This window comes from Castor canadensis, chromosome 1 (assembly GCF_047511655.1).
Source record: "Castor canadensis chromosome 1, mCasCan1.hap1v2, whole genome shotgun sequence".
Classification (NCBI taxonomy): domain Eukaryota; kingdom Metazoa; phylum Chordata; class Mammalia; order Rodentia; family Castoridae; genus Castor; species Castor canadensis.
This window is the reverse complement of record NC_133386.1, coordinates 196,853,543-196,870,607: the sequence shown is the minus strand read 5'-3', so window position 1 is coordinate 196,870,607 and position 17,065 is coordinate 196,853,543. Positions and strand designations below refer to the sequence as shown.

The following is a 17,065-nucleotide window of genomic DNA, read 5'->3' as shown; positions in this document are numbered from 1 at the left end:
CTCAGGGCCTTGCACATTCTAGGCAAGTGCTCTACCACAGGAGCCACACCTTCAGCCCTTTTTTATACTTTTATCGTGTTTTTTCTCAGGGCTGGACTCTGGATCATGATCTTCCTACCTATGCCTCCTGAGTAGCTGGGACCACAGGCTCACACCACCATGCCAGGCTATTGGTTGAGATGGGGTCTTACTAACTTTATGCCCAAATTGGCCTCAAACCCTGATTTTCCCAATCTCTGCCTCATAGCTGGGATTACAGATGTGTACCAACATATGTGGACTCAAGATAATTTTTATAATGTAATAAAGTTCTCTAAAAATGAATTTTTAACAAATTCAGTTGGATTAGACCCTTTCCAATAATAAAGAAATCAAAACCTTAAAGGAAAATACATGTCTGCCTGTATGCTGAGAAACAAATTTTTAAAAAGCAGCTAAGCAAAACAATAAGCCTATTACTAGGTCACCAAAAAAAATGGAAATGAATAATAAAAGAAAGAATAACACTCATAAAAGAGATACTGTATTGGGAGAGGAATCAGCAAAGAAGAAGGAGAGTTGGACCATACACAGACACACACACACACAAGATAGCATAATCAAACACTGAGGAAAGGAGGAGGGGGTTAAGGAGATATAATAGAGGGGCAAACTTGTTCAAAGTACACTATACATATCTATATCTATGGTGCTACCACAATACCGTATCTCCCTTGTACAGCAATAAAAATAGTAAAAAAAAAAAAAAAAGAAGAAAGAAAGAAAAAAGATAACACTCTTATAAAACCTGCTCTTACAAATTGCTTAACATCTGAGACAAATAACTATTGAAAAATGAGCAAAGGTTACAAATATGCAATTCACAGAAGACTAAGAAATTTATATATTCCCTCCTTCACTAATAAAGAAATGTAAATGTAAACCAAAAGGTGTCACTTGCACCCTTCTGGAGAACAAAATTTAAAAGGCTTGTTAACATTCAGGGATGACAATTTCTTTAGGAAACAAGCCATATTATTTACTCCTTTGAGAAAGTAAACCATAACATTTCCAGGGGACTGTTCAGAAATAACTATTGTTTTAATATATTTTTCACAACTCCTCATCATTTTATCCTACAGAAGTATGGCAGGAGGCTGTAATGCTTTATCTTAAAATATATTAATTATAGTACTCTTTGTAATATTGGCAAAGTGGAATCAACTTAAAAATCCATCACGTGATATGAGTTAAATCAATTGTGGTATACCCACACAATATATTGATATTAAGTAATTAAAAAAATAAAGTAAATCTATACACTTAAGTGTATAGTATACTATACACATATAAATAGTGTACATTATATACATACATGTAAATTCTAGAAAACTTTAGAAAAATTATCATAATTGCTATCACCAAGAAATATGTCACATAGGACTTTCATTTCAGATTTTACCATTTTTATTGCTTGCATTTATACCATTTCATGGATTTTCTTAAAGCCACCTCACTACTAGGATTCTGCTCCCACTTCTGTCTGAATACACTTAAAACTTGGTTGCTGGGTTTGTTGCACCTGATGTAGCTTTTAAGTCATTTTCTAAAAGTACTGACATTTTCAGATCTACCTAGCTGATGCATCCCAAACCGTCTCAGAAATGGGAGAAAACAAGAGATAGTGTATGAGGTTATAGCAGAAAGCTGCATGCTTGAAATATAATTGTATTCCAAGTATACATAGGAAATATCCTTTCCTTTATACAGCAGCATCCTCTTTATTTTCATTTAAGTAACATTTAAAATCACTTTCCAGATAAGTCATTAAGTATTTATCTTAATAGACTGTCCAGGAAAAAAAATTGCCTTCTGTCTTTTACCTTTGATTGTATTGTGTTACAATGAAAGAATATTCTTGAGCTTGTACAAATCTTACTGTAGGAAAAACAACATTATTTGAAAAATTAATACATGTATTCATTGGCATCAACCATAAGAACACCTAAGCTTTAAGAGATCATAGGAATTTTGAACACATCCAGATTAAAACAGACTCTCCAGTTCCTCTCTGCTCACCCAGAAGCCTGCACCCATGCCTGGACACTGCAGGGTCTCTCTGGGGATAGGAAAGATTTGATTAGAAAAGAAATGGAAACAGTTGAAGCCTGTGCCAGTGGCTCACCCCTATAATCCTAGCTACTCAGGAGGCAGAAATCAGGAGGCTGAGTTCAAACCCAGTCCCAGGCAAATAGTTTCTGAGAACCTGTCTCAAAAATACCCAACAGAAAACAGGCTGGTGGAGTGGCTCAAGTGGTACCATGCCTCCCTAGCAAGTGTGAGGCCCTGAGCTCAAGCCCCAATATCCCCAGAAAAAGAAAGAAAAGAAATCACTGAAAGAATAGGACTCTGTCAAGGCTGATAGTTACAAATTGTAGAAAAGTCAGGGTAGGGAATGTTGGCCCTTTTGACTTCTTCCTACATTGATAATATTGGGCAAGTTGTGCAGCTACTCGTGCAGCTCCTAACAGCACCCAAGCAATTAACTCATTAATTAATTTACATAGAATATGTATCACATCCTAGGGGAAAATGGCCCCAGCAGTGGATGATGACATCATCATGTCAGAGTGTGTGGCGTCCCTGAATCAATTCATGGAGTATCAAACATTGGCCAGCAAATTGGACGTCTATTTACCTACTTCAAAGGTTCCAGAAGACAGCTCTGGGAGCACATCATGATGCTTGATTGTGTCCATTTTATAGAACACATCAGTTTTTCTATGCCCAAATGATAAAGGCAGCGTCAGGAGCTAGAGTTCACAGTATGTTAATGGTTTTCTCTCCCACCTCAGAATTGGGTTAATTGAATACATCTGAGTGTGACCATGATTATAAAAAGACTTTCAGCTTCCCAGTTCCTCTCAACTGCCTGTTGCCGGAAAGATGGTCGCTGCCCAAAGTCTAGCATAATGAAGGCCTTTGTTGCACTAGGATTGCTGCTGCTGCTGCTTGTTCCGCTGCTGTGGATGTGTTCTGGGCAAGAGCCAGGTATTAAGGTGGACCTTGACTGGTGGTGTTTTCCAGGGGCAGTTTCTTAATAACCAGGAGTCATGGGGCTTTCAGCTGTTAAGACATCCCATCCTAAAAATTAAGAACTTAATACTTCTTGTTAGCTCCATGCTTTTCCTTTCCCTTGAATCCAGATTGTACCTTTGGGTGAGTGAGGGAGTTCTACACTCAAGTTGCTTTATTTTCTCTGAGGTTTCTCAGAGTTAGTCTCCCCTCTTTTAGTCCCATGTCTTCCTACTTAAGACTTCCTGGAATTTCCCACTAAGTCATCCTTAGGCCATCTGCTCTTCCACATGACTCTCTCTTCCCATTGCTGGTACCTTATCTGTTCTTTCACTACTTCACACCTGTGTTGCTCAACCACACATCCTTAACTGGTCTCTCTTATGTGATTGCCTCTTTTCTGCACCAGAAAATCATTGTATATATTTTTTTAAGATACAACTCTAAACAAATTCCTTCTTAATTACTTCAGTGCTTCCCTGACCAACTAGGGGAAGCATAGACTGGCCTTCAGCATCCCACACAAACTGACCTAAGAATGCTCTCAGATCTCGGGTGTCTGATTGCTTCCTAAAGAAGTGCAGAAAGGATTTTTAACACTCTTGTTTACCCATTGGTATGGCAAGGCTTCTCTACTGCTTCTGGAGAGAACATTTTCAAGGCCATGCGAGCCACAGAAATGTGGTCATCTTAAAGGAGGTAGAAGTTAATTTAAAAGCCTTGCCAATATATAAACTGTTCTTAGTTCTCAGGAGAAAATTGAAGGCAGGTTATGAGTGTAACAAGTAGAATTGATGTAGTTCTTGGGAGAGAGAATTCCTGGAGAAATCATATTTGAAGTAAGACCTTAGCGATAACGTTGTCTTTACTTAAGGGAAGGTCTGGGTGTTGGAGAGCATGGAACACTCCCTGCATTTGCCTTTACCGATAAAAAGAGAATGGGTATGTGGAAAATGTCTCTGTTTCAGAGGGGGTAATCTGTGTGCATGTTGAAATACATCAAGATAAATGAAATACCATAAAACTGAGGAGCATGAAAGGTGATTTTAGCACACTAATGGGATGGATGGGGTGATGAAGGGTTTTGAGATGATAGAGGAGTGTAAGAAGACCCTTCTTCTGCACAAGGAATTCTCTAAAAGCAACCCTTTCCAACCTTTAGGACAATGTATTGTCAGAGTTCATCAGAGGGCTGGTAAAAACTGTAGAACTTGTGTGAACACCAAAAATGGAACACCAGTACTCAGAAGTGAGACAGGTAGAGAAGGAAATCAATGGGAACCCCTGCTGTGCTGACACCACACACTCAGACACTCACACACACACACACACACACACACACACACACACACCAGCACAGGTTCTGTACCTACCAACCCATTTCTATCCCAAGTATCAGGACCTGTGATGGCTGCTGATGCAGGTGACTGGTTGAGCAGGACATTGCACCTCCTGTTAAGGACTTTGTTCTTAGAGCAATTAGGCAAGAAGAAGGAATAAAAGGAATACAAATAGGTAAAGAAACTGTCAAAATATCCCTATTTGCAGACGACATGATCCTATACCTTAAAGACCCAAAAACTCTACTCAGAAGCTTCTAGACATCATCAATAGCTATAGCAAGGTAGCAGGATATAAAATCAACATAGAAAAATCATTAGCATTTCTATACAATAACAATGAGCAAACTGAAAAAGAATGTATGAAAACAATTCCATTTACAATAGCCTCAAAAAAAAAATCAAATACCTAGGTGTAAACCTAACAAAAGATGTGAAAGAACTCTACAAGGAAAACTATACACTTCTGAAGAAAGAGATTGAGGAAGACTATAGAAAGTGGAGAGATCTCCTATGCTCATGGATTGGTAGAATCAACATAGTAAAAATGTCGATACTCCCCAAAGTAATCTACATGTTTAATGCAATTCCCATCAAAATTCCAATGACATTCATTAAAGACATTGAAAAATCTACTATGAAATTTATATGGAAACACAAGAGGCCACGAATAGCCAAGGCAATACTCAGTCAAAAGAACAATGCAGGAGGTATCACAATACCTGACTTCAAACTATATTATGAGGCAATAACAATAAAAACAGCATGTACTGGCACAAAAACACACATGAAGACCAGTGGAACAGAATAGAGGACCCAGATATGAAGCCACACAACTATAACCAACTTGTCTTTGACAAAGGAGCTAAAAATATACAATGGAGAAATAGCAGCCTCTTCAACAAAAACTGCTGGGAAAACTGGTTAGCAGTCTGCAAAAAACTGAAACTAGATCCATGTATATCACCCTATACCAAGATTAATTCAAAATGGATCAAGGATCTTAATATCAGACCACAAACTCTAAAGTTGATACAAGAAAGAGTAGGAAATACTCTGGAGTTAGTAGGTATAGGTAAGAACTTTCTCAACAAAACCCCAGCAGCACAGCAACTAAGACATAGCATAGATAAATGGGACCTCATAAAACTAAAAAGCTTCTGCTAATCAAAAGAAATGGTCTCTAAACTGAAGAGAACACCCACAGAGTGGGAGAAAATATTTGCCAGCTACACATCAGACAAAGGACTGATAACCAGAATATATAGGGAGCTTAAAAAACTAAATTCTCTAACCTAGAAGGTAACACCCACGCACAGCAAATCAATGTGAGTCAATGCCCTGTATAGCTATCCTTATCTCAACCAGCAAAAACCCTTGTTCCTTCCTATTATTGCTTATACTCTCTCTACAACAAAATTAGAAATAAGGGCAAAATAGTTTCTGCTGGATATTGGGGCAGGGAGAGGGAGGGGGGAGTGGGTGGTAAGGGAGGGGGTGGGGGCAGGGGGGAGAAATGACTCAAGCCTTGTATGCACATATGAATAACAAAAGAAAAATGAAAAAAAAAAAAGGCTCTCCCCACCTCAATACCCAGCAGAAACTATTTTGCCCTTATTTCTAATTTTGTTGTAGAGAGAGTATAAGCAATAATAGGAAGGAACAAGGGTTTTTGCTGGTTGAGATAAGGATAGCTATACAGGGCATTGACTCACATTGATTTCCTGTGTGTGGGTGTTACCTTCTAGGTTAATTCTTTTTGATCTAACCTTTTCTCTAGTACCTGTTCCCCTTTTCCTATTGGCCTCAGTTGCTTTAAGGTATCTGCTTTAGTTTCTCTGCGTTAAGGGCAACAAATGCTAGCTAGTTTTTTAGGTGTCTTACCTATCCTCACCCCTCCCTTGTGTGCTCTCGCTTTTATCATGTGCTCAAAGTCCAATCCCATTGTTGTGTTTGCCCTTGATCTAATGTCCACATATGAGGGAGAACATATGAATTTTGGTCTTTTGAGCCAGGCTAACCTCACTCAGAATGATGTTCTCCAATTCCATCCATTTACCAGCGAATGATAACATTTCGTTCTTCTTCATGGCTGCATAAAATTCCATTGTGTATAGATACCACATTTTCTTAATCCATTCGTCAGTGCTGGGGCATCTTGGCTGTTTCCATAACTTGGCTATTGTGAATAGTGCCGCAATAAACATGGATGTGCAGGTGCCTCTGGAGTAACCTGTGTCACAGTCTTTTGGGTATATCCCCAAGAGTGGTATTGCTGGATCAAATGGTAGATCGATGTCCAGCTTTTTAAGTAGCCTCCAAATTTTTTTCCAGAGTGGTTGTACTAGTCTACATTCCCACCAACAGTGTAAGAGGGTTCTTTTTTCCCTGCATCCTCGCCAACACCTGTTGTTGGTGGTGTTGCTGATGATGGCGATTCTAACAGGGGTGAGGTGGAATCTTAGCGTGGTTTTAATTTGCATTTCCTTTATTGCTAGAGATGGTGAGCATTTTTTCATGTTTTCTGGCCATTTGAATTTTTTCTTTTGAGAAAGTTCTGTTTAGTTCACATGCCCATTTCTTTATTGGTTCATTAGTTTTGGGAGAATTTAGTTTTTTAAGTTCCCTGTATATTCTGGTTATCAGTCCTTTGTCTGATGTATAGTTGGCAAATATTTTCCCCCACTCTGTGGGTGTTCTCTTCAGTTTAGAGACCATTTCTTCTGATGAACAGAAGCTTTTTAGTTTTATGAGGTCCCATTTATCTATGCTATCTCTTAGTTGCTGTGCTGCTGGGGTTTCATTGAGAAAGTTCTTACCTATACCTACTAACTCCAGAGTATTTCCTACTCTTTCTTGTATCAACTTAAGAGTTTGTGGTCTGATATTAAGATTCTTGATCCATTTTGAGTTAATCTTTGAACCAAGCCTTGTATGCACATATGAATAATAAAAGAAAAAAAAAAAAAGGACTTTGTTCTTCTTACAAAGGGAACCCTAATCAGGAGAGTAGTGAGCTGAATGCTTGTAGTTGGGTTGCCTAAGGTTTCAACAATCCTAAAATGTTCATTTCAAAGCCTTGCCTAATGCCTTTTCCTAACCTGCCATTATTATTCACAAAACCACTCAGATGGAAGAAAGCTGTAAAAGGTAGAATTCTGAACAGGTAACTCTGTGAACAAATTGGCCAGTATGGTAGAGGCCAGGCCTGACTCTGCTGACTGCCTAATCTCTGACCAGACTGTAAGTTTGTACCTCCAAAGCCCTTGAGTTCTTTTTCTCATCTGGAAAAGCAAAGAATGCTGGTTCAATTTCCAAAGGATATGAAGAAATTCAAACTTAAAATACTAGTAGAAATGTGAGGTTCCAAGGAAAATGAATATGCAGGTGCTTTATAAGTATAAATCACTCTCAATTTTTACACAATGGAATTTTTTAAGTTGGAGTTTTTCCCCCAATTGTAGGATATAGTTATAGTAAAAGAAGTCCATGTGGATGTTGGAGCTTATTGCAAAACATATCTTAAGCTTTAGCGCTGACAGTGAGTAACTTTGGTACAATTTCTACACACTTTCTCACTCTAAATATTGAGTCTTCTCCTAGTGAAGTTGGGCAGCTTTATCTGGGCTCTTTCTGTTACCATCACTATTAACCCTATGATTCTTCAGGTTCCTTACAAATGTCTACACCTTGACTAAGCTCTTTCCTCCCTTTCCTGAAAATAAGGTACATGGTATGTCTGTTTCTGTGCTACTACCAGTATTTAGCACAGGTAGTAGTGGGTGGGGTATGAGAAGCCTCAATTTCTATTTAACATTTCTTTTCTCATCTATTTACCTGCCTGACTTGCTGGCAGAAAAAGAAATATAGCAATAAACAGTCTCTACGTTTCTGGATATTGAGTTGTAGTGGGAAGGAAAAACATTGTATGTAGATACCTGATAATTCCAGATTACAATGAATGCTTTCACATAAATAAGTAGGATGATGTGATATGGAAATAAATATGGAAAAGGAAAGAAAAGCCACTTGAATAAGACACTCTATGTAAGGTCTTCTGAGACAGTGATATTGACCTGGAACATGAAAGAAGAGTCATCAAGGCAAAAATCCAAAAGAAGTCCTGTAAGTATAAGGAGCAGGGAAGAGGATAGCAACCTCAAAAACCAAAAGGAGGTAGGAATGGCTAGAGAGTGGTATTAAAACACAAATGTACTGCTTCCTGGGGCATTTTGGTGATTTATGTTGCCTTGTTCTGAACAAGATTGTAGAGAAAGAAGGTATTCTTTTTTTTTGTTTGTTTTCATTTTTCTTTTATTATTCATATGTGCATACAAGGCTTGGTTCATTTCTCCCCCCTGCCCCCACCCCCTCCCTTACCACCCACTCCACCCCCTCCCGCTCCCACCCCTCAATACCCAGCAGAAACTATTTTGCCCTTATCTCTAATTTTGTTGTAGAGAGAGTATAAGCAATAATAGGAAGGAACAAGGGGTTTTGCTGGTTGAGATAAGGATAGCTATACAGGGCATTGACTCACATTGATTTCCTGTGCATGGGTGTTACCTTCTAGGTTAATTCTTTTTGATCTAACCTTTTCTCTAGTTCCTGGTCCCCTTTTCCTATTGGCCTCAGTTGCTTTAAGGTATCTGCTTTAGTTTCTCTGCATTAAGGGCAACAAATGCTAGCTAGTTTTTTAGGTGTCTTACCTATCCTCACCCCTCCCTTGTGTGCTCTCGCTTTTATCATGTGCTCAAAGTCCAATCCCATTGTTGTGTTTGCCCTTGATCTAATGTCCACATATGAGGGAGAACATACGATTTTTGGTCTTTTGAGCCAGGCTAACCTCACTCAGAATGATGTTCTCCAATTCCATCCATTTACCAGCGAATGATAACATTTCGTTCTTCTTCATGGCTGCATAAAATTCCATTGTGTATAGATACCACATTTTCTTAATCCATTCGTCAGTGCTGGGGCATCTTGGCTGTTTCCATAACTTGGCTATTGTGAATAGTGCCGCAATAAACATGGATGTGCAGGTGCCTCTGGAGTAACAGTCTTTTGGGTATATCCCCAAGAGTGGTATTGCTGGATCAAATGGTAGATCGATGTCCAGCTTTTTAAGTAGCCTCCAAATTTTTTTCCAGAGTGGTTGTACTAGTCTACATTCCCATCAACAGTGTAAGAGGGTTCCTTGTTCCCCGCATCCTCGCCAACACCTGTTGGTGGTGGTGTTGCTGATGATGGCTATTCTAACAGGGGTGAGGTGGAATCTTAGTGTGGTTTTAATTTGCATTTCCTTTATTGCTAGAGATGGTGAGCATTTTTTCATGTGTTTTCTGGCCATTTGAATTTTTTCTTTTGAGAAAGTTCTGTTTAGTTCACATGCCCATTTCTTTATTGGTTCATTAGTTTTGGGAGAATTTAGTTTTTTAAGTTCCCTGTATATTCTGGTTATCAGTCCTTTGTCTGATGTATAATTGGCAAATATTTTCTCCCACTCTGTGGATGTTCTCTTCAGTTTAGAGACCATTTCTTTTGATGAACAGAAGCTTTTTAGTTTTATGAGTTCCCATTTATCTATGCTAAAGAAGGTATTCTATACAGACTAAAATATAACAGGCAATCCAATCCATACAGTAAAAAGTTGCCCAGTGTTTTATATTAATTTCAAATATTTCACTATTCATTCATGTAAGTAGGAAACTGTTTATAATAATCTGAACCTAGAACTTACTCTTCAAATTTTTTGCTTATTGGATAGAAACTTTCACTAGAAAGTTTCCCTTTTATTTTATAGCACAATTAGTAAATTATATTGATTTTTTTAAATATACATGCTGTCAGGCTATCCACAAATTTTATTTAAAGATAATAAAGGAGGCATTAACATAGCTTTTTTAAAATTAGAGCATTGGGTCTGACAGTTGAAACCCAGTGGGGTAACACTCAGCAAGTCAAAGAAAGTTATCTAGAGGTTCAGTGCCCAAGCTAAGAGTGTCACAGTCCATTAGGATTTCTATTTGTGTTCATTACAATGGGAAGCAATTAGAAAGTTGTATGTATGCTGTTGAGATGATCTTACTACATCCATCCAGGTTTAAAGTTGAGTCAGAAAAAAAGTGAAACCAGAGGCAGTGTGCTCCTTCACAAGACTGAGATAGTCCAGGAGAAAGACAGAGGTCATTTGGGCCAGGGTATTGACCATGCAGAAGTTAATAAATATGAGAATTTTCCACTGTGCTTAATCTCAGGAAAAAATTCTGAGTGTAGTACAAGTCAATTCTGGCCATTTGGGGGTAGTTAGTGAGGGAAGAGAAGTATAAGAAGTAAAAAGAGAGAAGCAGTACTGTGCAAGGCATCATTTTTACACAAATCTGTTTCAATTCTTTTGGTTAAAAAGGGTCTTCTTTCATGTGAGCTAATCTTACTGATGTGTGTGTGTGTGTTACTGAGGTTTGAACTCAGTGCCTTGCATTTGCTAGGCAAGTGCTCTATCACTAGAGCCATACCTCCAGGTCATTTTATTTTAGTTATTTTCATTTGGAGTCTCGCCTCAGACTGCTATCCTCCTACCTATGCCTCCCACATTGCTGGGATTACGTATGTGTACTATCATACCCAGTTTGTTGAGATGGAGTCTTGCTAACTTTTCCCCTGAGCTGGCCTTCAACCACAATCCTTCCAATCTCTGCCTCCTGAGTAGCTCAGATTATGGGCATAAGCACTCTTAAATATTAAGTGGTTCATTGAAACAGAATTGCTGATTCTTTTTCTTCTCCTCTTTTAACAGTGTTGGTGGAATGCAGCCATTTTAATTTTCGTGCTATAGCCAAAAGAGAACTGTTTTATAAAGATGAATTTGTAGGTCCTGACGAATTATTTCTAGGGACTGGCTGTCGGGCCATTAATGTACGAGACTGTGAACTTGAGTTCAATTATCCTGTCAGCCTCTGTGGAATTACAATGCAGGTGAGAGAAGCAACCATTTTACCCAGTGGTATCTATAAAGTTTTGGAATTGTTGCTTTTTATTTGCTCTTATTACAATATGTTACTGCTATTATCAACTGGTGCCACAGACTTAGAGGAAGGCTAAGAGGAACATCAAGAAGCATTTCATCATCTTCATTTATTCCCCAGCTGCCAGCTAATGCATAGGAAACCCAAAGACCTTTCTCTCAAGAACTTTCTGGGAGGAAACACTCATTTCATGTACAGCATTTTCGTGTGCTTTCTAATCCTCATAATCCTGTGAGTTTGATGCCATCCCCACTTATTTAGATCATGGAATTAAAGTATAAAAGTCAGTCGTGTAGCCAAACCTGTGAAGTTAATATATAGCAGAGCCAGGGACAGAAACCAGATGCCTGTCTTAGTAAGCCTTTTACCATGTCTTCCGTTATGGCACTGGGACAGTCAAAATGGAATGTTTAACAATGATGAAAAGAAAATTTCAAAGACGTTCAGAGGAGAGAATGATCTGGGGAAGTCCTGAACTAGACAAAGACTTTACTTATTCTCTTCTAACTCAAAAATATCATTGAATATATGCCTATAGTATTCAATGTCAGTGAGGAAAGCTTGGAGAAGGTTTTGATATAAGAAGTTTTGGCCACATCAAAGGTAAATACAGGAACTTGGCCTTCATGTCACAAGCATGGTATACTAAAACATATTGACATGCAGTTCTTTTCATTGGATCCTCTTCACTGACCCATGGTGTCATGGTCTGAGATCACAGCTTATGCTGTCCAACATAGCATTATTCCAGTCCTGTGTCTACCGCAGCAAGGTTCTAGTGATTCAGGTATACTCCAATACACCTGCCAAGAAGAAATTTTGAGACCCCCTTCAGTGGTTAAAAGCAGATCCCGTGCCTACAGCCCTTCACAATAGCCTAAACCAGTAACTAACATGTGAGGATAATCTCCACCTTCGGGACATTTGGCGATTTCTAGAGACAATTTTAGTTGCCTCCATAAATTATTTAGACCCCAGATATCATTCATTCATTTTGTGATTATGCACCTAATTGATTTGTTTAATAATTTAAACATTTTGAAACCTCTTTATTAAAATGGGAATAAATGAGATATACACACGCCATATCTAATATGATACCAATAGCACAAAGAATGGAAGTTCAAGGCGGAAATACATGCAAATGGTTACAGAAGTTGAATGTATGATGATACTGCCATAGGAATTATCTTTTTTTCGACATAATTCAAATGCTCCCTGTGGAGCTTATGTATTGTATGTTCAAAAAACTCAATTGATTGGTGCAAATGTATCATTTCTAATTAGCTATTTCCCTTTTGGCCCAATGTTTTCAGAGATTTGGAAATCAGAAGTAAAGAGAAAATGCTATATTCTAATTCAGAAACGTTGGGTGAAGTATTTTAAAATTCCACAATAATTGTCTCAGCCTTTAAATCCTCCCTACAGAACAAGGGTTTTTTCTAACTACCTGTGAAAATTTTCTTCCCAATTTTTGATTTAAGAAGGCTATGGAAAACCTTCAGGATGAACTGACACTCATTTGCCAATTCTATTCACAAATCATATGGCATGTGGTTTAGTTTTATTTTATGATTAAGCTAAGTGTTTCTGCTTTGCCAGAGAGAATTTTAATCACTTTAATTGGGGTAAATATCTTGACCTCTAAAGATATTAAAGTGGCAAAATTTGTATTTGAACTCATTAAAAGAATAAGTCATGAAAAATAAATATGCATTTCAAAGGTCTTTTTTTCCCATCAGGTTTTCTGGGATAGAACTGTCTTTCATTCCTGGCTCACCTACAAACCAAGGAGTAGATTCATTTCTGCTGAGCTTCATTTGGAGTGTTTGGTTCCCAGGTCAGTCCAAAAATATATATTGGCTCCTCCCTTAAATGCCAAAAACTAGGCTGGCATAGTGGCTAACATGGTAGAGAGCCTGCCTAGCAAGTGTGAGGCCCTGAGTTCAAACCCCACTACTACCAGGCACCAGTGGCTCATGCTTATAATCCTAGGTACTCAGGAGCCAAAGATTAGGATTGCACTTTGAAGTCAGCCCCAGGCAAATAGTTTGTGAGACCCTATCCTGAAAACACCCAACACAAAGTTGGACTGGTGGAGTGGCTCAAGTGGTAGAGTGCCTGTCTAGCAAGTGTGAAGCCATGAGTTCAAACCCTAGTACTGCTAAAAAATTTTTAAATTTACCATTAACTTCTTGCTGAAATGTATCATCACCCTTGAAAATCATGATTATTTTTATATAGCTTTATGGCTCATCAACTCCACTTAAATATCAACTTAAGTGGATTACTTAACCTCTGTAGCAATCCACTAGTCAGAAGCAAAAACTCAGACCAAGAGAGTTACACAAAATTATAAAGTCAAAAGTGGGCCTTGCCTCTTCATTCTTGACCGTTTGTTCTTTCTATCTGCTTCCCTATGGGTTATCAGGACATGCTGCCAAACTGAATGTGTAACACCAATGCTTGATACACAAAATCTGTGGAGGTTTCCTGAGTGCAAAGATTGACCTTTTCCAGAATTCAAGAAACTCTAAATTGTGCAGAAGAATTGGGGTTTAGGAAGTCAAATAAGTAACAATCTATTCTTCTCAATATGAAATCAAGTCAGGAATAAGTCACAGAATATACAACCTGTTCTTAATAATGCCAATTAATAAACGAGGCTCTTAAACTACAGCTAGAAGGCCTCCTACAAGTCAAACCTGTAATGAATTTGCTGACCCTGGGGCAAAAAGAGTTGGACAACTTCAGGTATTGCCTTGAATGCAAAGAGCCTGCCCAGTAAACTGGCATCCTGGCCACACAGCAGGCCAGAAAGTGGCCCTCTGAAGATACTCTAGCACCCAAAATCGGTAGGACTAAACTGGATAAAAATGATCAGCTCTTTCTCCCAGATTCATCCCCAGCTAATGCTTTCCTGGCCCCCTGAAGACAGTTGAGGGAGAAAGCCTGAAGGGGATAAAATTTCTCTTCCCACAGTTTCCTCTCTCCTGAAGAGAACACCAAAAATATTTATTCTTTAGAAACTTAAAAAATGAAAAAGAAAAAAGAAGTATGGGCTGGTATATAGCTCAGAAGTACAGAACTGCCTAGCATGCCCAGGCTCTGAGTTCAATTCTTACACCACAAAAATGTATACAACCACTCATTAGAAAGAAAAAGTAAATTTTATGGTTTAAGTATATAATTTCTTACAAATAAATTGGAATAAAGAAAACAAGATTAGAAACCTTCCTAAATAATAGATTCTTCTGGGCATGGGCTTTGAATAAAAATTGCTGTTTGATCCTTGCTAATAATAATAACCAGTTACTGAACTCTTAATTTGGTGGCAGCCACAGTTTCCAAAAACTTCAGGCATTTAAATCCTCATTATTAGCTCTATGCATGAAGCATCAGTATTGTCCCTTCTTAATGACTGAGAAACTGGGGCACAAATACATTAAATGATTTGCCTTATTTACATAGTGAGAAAGCTCAAGAAGTAAGTCTAGGCAAAGTGACCTGAAAACCACCGTTTTACATCACTGTGCTGTAGGTGCTCAATGCTGATTGGCAAGCTCTTGTCTCTCACCTTCCAACCTAATTCATTATTATAACCCTGAAATAAAAGTAGGACTTCATTAGCTCTTAGTAACCCATTAAATTAAACATTAAGAGATTCTAGGAATTCCTTGTCTTACAGCAATTACTCTTTTCTAGCAAAAATAATTCTGACATACTGAGTATCTTCTTGAAATAGTTTTCCTTAATTTAACTGAAAACAGCTTTTGTGTTCATAATTTATTACCCCACAATGGAGGATTTGATGAGGGGTGGAGGGTGCTAAGCAAGGGTAACACAACCATATTATTCTTAAAACAATAAAAAGTCATAACTCTTTATTAAGCTGTTACATCATTGCTCCTGAAATGAAGGCTTGGTAACACTAGTCTGAGGTCCCACCCCAGGGACAGTAACTCTTACACCTCTGTATGGCCTTTTAATTCTATTTTTCTTTTTCCTCTAAAGTATCTATGTCTCACCTGACGATGCTGAAATGAACCCCATCCTCATCCAACCTTCTCCTGTTCAACAATGGTTCTTGGTACAGTACAGATCCTGTGTGTTTTGTGGCTATCCCCACCTCAGAGATAACTGGGTAAGGATTCCTACAAAGCCAACATTAATTAAACCCACTCAGTAATTTTGTGACAAAAAAAATTATTCAGGAAAAATAAAAACAGGCAAGGTATAATTCCCACAGAGGCCTGAATGGCACACAGTTCAGTAGTGGAAGTGTATAAGCAGGGCAGAGGGAGTTCTCTCTGTTGTACTTGTGTCACACCATGTTTAGTGTTACTTTTAGGATTGCCCTACCCTTACCTGTCTTATCATTTTCTCTCCTTGTACTATTTCCCACTCACCCCTCCACCCCAGCAGAAAGGAAAGTTTAGAACTGAAGAGTTGAGTCCAAAATCAGTGATTGTAATGAAAGGAGGCACTGATAAATTCTTGACTTGCCAGTTTAAGATATTTACTTTATGTCTTTCATAAATAGACCAAATATCTTAAGCTAGGGGATGAGGCTCTGAAGGAAATACATGGGCTAAGTCATTTGGATTTTCCAGTTTAAGATATTTACTTTATATCCTTCATAAATAGACCAAATATCTTAAGCTAGGGGATGAGGCTCTGAAAGAAATACATGAGCTAAATCATTTGGATTTTTCCACTGGGTCCATTTCAAACAAAATTTCAAGCATATTCTAGATTCCTTTGTGGGTATTCTTTCCCTTTCTCTGTAATCTTTAAGAGACCATTTCTATGTTGATCCCATTCTTAAAATATCAACTGTCCAGAGAGTATTTGCAATATTGCTCATATCTTGGAGTTATTTTTAAAATGCCCTAAGATTAGCTGGTACCCTTCCCATATATAGAACTCAGAGTCCTCCTGTTCATTTGAAAAATGTCCTTGAGCCTCCAGACTCACAAATATGTCACTTATGAAATTTTTTTTCTACAGTCGAAACTTTTTTATGAGACACGCAATCACTCGATTCCAAGGCCTCCGTCATCTCTTCTTTGAATTTTAGAAAAACATGCTCCCCAGCACTCTGCAGCCACATAAAGTAACCGAATTGAAGTATGATATAGTCTTTTGTTTTTATGTATTTTCATATTTTAATTCATTTTAACATATTGTAACTCTCTTTATGATGCCTTTGCAAAGAGACTATCAGTGTTTTTTAACTTTCAATGTGGCCACAAATCCACAAATAAAACTCGACATGTTTTATTGTAATTTCGTTGTATATCAGTATTTATTTTCTAGCTTAACTAAATTTTTAAGTTGCTAGGCTGATTTACCAGGATGGGAACTGGGAGTAAGGTTGTTACAATCTTGTTTTCTTTGCTTGTTTTTTTGTTTTGTTTTGTTTTGAGGTATGGTCTCACTATGTAGCCCAAGTTTATCTCAAACTTGCAATCCTGCTGCCTCTGCCTCCTGAATGTTGGTAGTACAGGTGAATACCTGTCATCAATTTTGTTTTCAATAGCTATTTACTACCCATGTGTTGAAAACTGGCCCCAGTTATATGCAGTAATAGGACTAGTATGCTTACTTGGAAGAGAGTGAACAGAAATTGAAATTGAAACCCAC

General features: G+C 38.1%; 1 protein-coding gene across 1 annotated transcript; it reads left to right on the top strand.

Moving 5' to 3' along the window:
* Window positions 1–2,867: 2,867 nt before the first annotated feature.
* On the top strand, window positions 2,868–16,492 carry LOC141419831 (oocyte-secreted protein 3-like). Its single transcript, XM_074063616.1, has 5 exons — window positions 2,868–3,030; window positions 11,191–11,369; window positions 14,100–14,173; window positions 15,434–15,563; window positions 16,430–16,492. The coding sequence occupies exons 1-5, from the start codon at window positions 2,868–2,870 to the stop codon at window positions 16,490–16,492; spliced, it is 609 nt and encodes a 202-aa protein (XP_073919717.1).
* Window positions 16,493–17,065: the final 573 nt, after the last annotated feature.

Coding starts and splice junctions, on each gene's coding strand:
- LOC141419831 (XM_074063616.1), top strand. CDS start 2,868: ATGATTATAAAAAGACTTTCAGCTTCCCAGTTCCTCTCAACTGCCTGT. Junction 3,031..11,190: donor GTGTTCTGGGCAAGAGCCAG/GTATTAAGGTGG, acceptor CTCTTTTAACAG/TGTTGGTGGAATGCAGCCAT. Junction 11,370..14,099: donor TCTGTGGAATTACAATGCAG/GTGAGAGAAGCA, acceptor CTTAAACTACAG/CTAGAAGGCCTCCTACAAGT.